Consider the following 3533-nt stretch of genomic DNA (forward strand, 5'->3'; position numbering starts at 1 on the left):
ATTTAGTGGGTGTGGTTAAAAAATAATTTATTTAAAAACAAGCCAGAAGTGATGAAAGGTTGTTGCTGAACCACGCAAAGACACCGGGATTCTTGGCCTCCGGAGGAGAAGAATTCAATCTGGGGCCAGAGACAAGGCTTGATTGCTCAGAGCTTTTAGTAATAAAGTTTTATTAAAGTATAAAGGAGATATAGAAAGCTTCTGACATAGGCATCAGAAGGGGGCAGAAAGAGTACCCCCTTGCTAGTGTTAGCCATGGAGTTATATACTCTCTAATTAGTTATTACAGTGAAACAAAAGAATGTCTGGAGGTTGTAAAGACCTCACTAGACCTACTCCCAGAATTTACACCTTAAGATAGCAGGATCAGCCAGAAAGTTTTTTCCAGAGACTGTCCTCAAGCAGGATACATTATTGTTATGTAATCCTAAGGAATGTAGCCCTGGGATTTCTTTGGAAGGAATGATGCTAAAGCTGAAACTCCAGTACTTTGGCCACCTCATGTGAAGAGTTGACTCATTGGAAAAGACTCTGATGCTGGGAGGGATTGGGGGCAGGAGGAGAAGGGGACGACCGAGGATGAGATGGCTGGATGGCATCTTGGACTCGATGGCCGTGAGTCTGAGTGAACTCCAGGAGTTGGTGATGGACAGGGAGGCCTGGCGTGCTGCGATCATGGGGTCGCAAAGAGTTGGACACGACTGAGCGACTGAACTGAACTGAAGTCAACTGAACTGAAGAAATGTAGAGGGACCAAAAGTTGTCCTTTATTCCTCCTTGAGAATTCCAGCCCCCTCTCTCCTTGGGGACCCCTAGACTTCTTATCAACCTGCCTCGGAAATGACTCTCTCATTCCCCCCTTTTCTTTTAGGAGAATTATGTTGCCAAGGGAAAGCGGCATTGTTTTCATTCCATAACCACTTCCTGCTGTTTAGGAGTGTAGTCCCTAAATTGTTGAAGCAACATATTCTCCTAACCCTCATATTGAGGGTCTCTGATCCAGGGGCCCCAAGTAATAGTTGGAGGAGTCTGTGGCACTCATAGGAGCTTGGACAACCATTTGTAACTTAAAAGCTTTTAGACGGTTAGAAAACTCCATTATACAATTACAGACGTAAGGCAAAATAGTCATTAAACCGAGTTAAAATCAAAATGGAAAGTCACATTATGTCCATAGTTACATTCCATCTTAATGTTGTTAGATGTCATCAGTTTAAGAAGAGGCATCGCATATGATTGTTATGGAAGGTATTCGAAGACTTGGAGAAAGTATTTTCCTTGAAGTGGAGATGTCCACCACAGGTAGCCTTTCACTGATGAAGAGGGGAGCGCTCCACAGACCCAGCAGTTAGACTGTGAAATGCTGTGTAGGAGTGAGCCCAGGACAGAAAGGCATTGTCTTGAGGATCAAACAGCAGACACAGGATTTTTGGAGTCAGCAGAAGCAAGCTCACATAGGTTATCAGGCCCATCTGAAAAGTACAAAGTCAGAGCGTAAAAATAAAGACATAAAATGAAGTCACTTAGTTCTGGTCAGGGTGCCATCTCTTAACTCAAGTGTGATGTACCCACGAATCAATCCCTGGCACTTTGACAGCTGTGGGAGAAGAAAGAATAACCTGGTGACGGCCTTCCCAGAGGGACTCAAGGGATGGGCTCCCAGGCCCCAGTGTTTTTATGAAGACCTCGGTTCCTGGCTCAAATAAAGGCTTGCTTGACTCAGAGGCTGGGTCAGGCAGGAGTCGTCTCCCGGAGTTCTGTTAATGTCTGTTGAAAAGCTGAGAGCTGAGTTACATAACTAGTTAATTTTGAGGCTTCAGGGTCTATAACAATGTCTGTGCATAAGAAAGGCCTTCCATAAATACATTCAAAGGGGGACAGTCCCTCCTTTTTGGGGGCAGTTCAAGCCCTCATTAAAGCTATGGATAGGACTTTAATCCAATTGTCCTGCATCTCTTAATTTGCGCAGATGTCTTTTGATAGTGTCATTAGCTTTTTCAACCTTTTCTGAGCATTGGGGTCTCCAGGAACAATGTAAGTGATATTCTATTCCTAGAGTTTTAGACACCCCCTGAGTTACAGCAGCTTTAAAGGCGGAGCCATTGTCACTCTGAAGTCTCCTTGGCAGCCCAAATCTGGCGATAATTTCATGGATTAAAATCTTTCTAACCTGTTTAGCCTGTTTACTATGACAGGGTAAAGCCTAAATCCATCCAGTAAAAGTATCTCCCCAAACTTATAAGCAAGAATATCCATTAGATTTTGGCATATGAGTAAAATCAATTGGCCAGTCCTCTCGAGGATACTTTCCACTTCGTTGTAATCCAGATTTTGCAAGCTTTTCAGTCTTTAGGTCTTTCTAATTCTTCCTCAGTATATTGTGGTTTTTCCTGTTCCACAGGACCTGTCCAGATCAAAGGCGTCTGTAGTGAAGGGGTTTCGTAAAGTGCCGCTTTTCTGGCTTGACAGTCAGCCAGCTGATTACCTTCGGCTACTTTACTCCCATCTCTGTTGTGTCCTTTGCAATGCATAACAGCTACTTCTTTAGGACAATATACAGCAGTTAAAAGTCTCTTGATCTTTCTGAAATGTTTAACGGGTGCTCCTGTTGCCGTTTTAAACTGTCTTTCTTTCCATATTGCAGCATAAGCATGTAAAGTCAAATAAGCATACTTAGAATCAGTGTAGATATTTACCCGGTGCCTTTTGCTTAACTCTAGAGCTCGGGTCAGAGCCACAAGCTCTGCTAACTGAGCACTGGTTCCCTGGGGGAGAGATTTTGCTTCTAAAACCTGTTCAGCAGTCACCACGGCATAACCTGCTTTATGCTTTCCATCCTGAACAAAAGAACTGCCATCTGTAAATATTTCAATGTCAGGATTGTCTAATGGGGTACCCATTAGATCTTCTCGAGCTGCATAGTTTAAAATTAGAAATTGGAAACTGTTGTGATCAGGTGTTTCATTTTCCTTCTCAGGAAGGAAAGTGGCAGGATTTAAATTTCCACAAACTTTAAGCTTAGTTACTGGTCCTTCTAACAACAATGACTGATATTTAAGAAGCCTACTGTCTGTCATCCAAATATTAACCTTACAATTTAAGATTCCACTCACATTATGAAGAAGTCAGTACAGTAAGGTTTCGTCCATTAATTATTTTTAAAGCTTCAGGTGCTAATAAAGCCGCTGCCCCAATTACTCTTAGACAGTGGGGCCACCCACACGAAATTACATCTAATTCTCTGCTTAGATAAGCAATAGGTTGCTGTTGAGGCAGGCCCTCGGGGTTGTGTCAAAACTCCCAAGGCCACACCTTTTCTTTCAGTGACAAACAAATTAAATTTTGACCCTGAGGGCAACTATTTAAGAAAGAAAAATCAATTTATCAAAGATGCTTTTTGGAGCTGCAGGAGGCAAAATCATCTATGAACCAGGGTGAGGTCAAGTAGCACACACCACAGAAAGCCACTCAGCCCCCATATTTCCCTGGAGAACAGAAAAGAGTCAGCCGGGTTGTCTGTTTAAAGTAGATAA

General features: G+C 42.8%; 1 protein-coding gene across 1 annotated transcript; it reads right to left on the reverse strand.

The window, feature by feature from the left end:
* Positions 1–2342: 2342 nt before the first annotated feature.
* On the reverse strand, positions 2343–2900 carry LOC138076279 (ribonuclease H-like). The gene has a single exon (XM_068968457.1). It carries the CDS (start codon positions 2898–2900, stop codon positions 2343–2345), a length of 558 nt encoding a protein of 185 aa, XP_068824558.1.
* Between the last annotated feature and the right edge of the window lie 633 nt (positions 2901–3533).

This window comes from Capricornis sumatraensis, chromosome 3 (genome assembly GCF_032405125.1).
Source record: "Capricornis sumatraensis isolate serow.1 chromosome 3, serow.2, whole genome shotgun sequence".
Lineage (NCBI taxonomy): Eukaryota > Metazoa > Chordata > Mammalia > Artiodactyla > Bovidae > Capricornis > Capricornis sumatraensis.

What these genes read in the sequence shown, in the direction of transcription:
- LOC138076279 (XM_068968457.1), bottom strand. Translation starts at nt 2,900, where the DNA reads ATGGGTACCCCATTAGACAATCCTGACATTGAAATATTTACAGATGGC.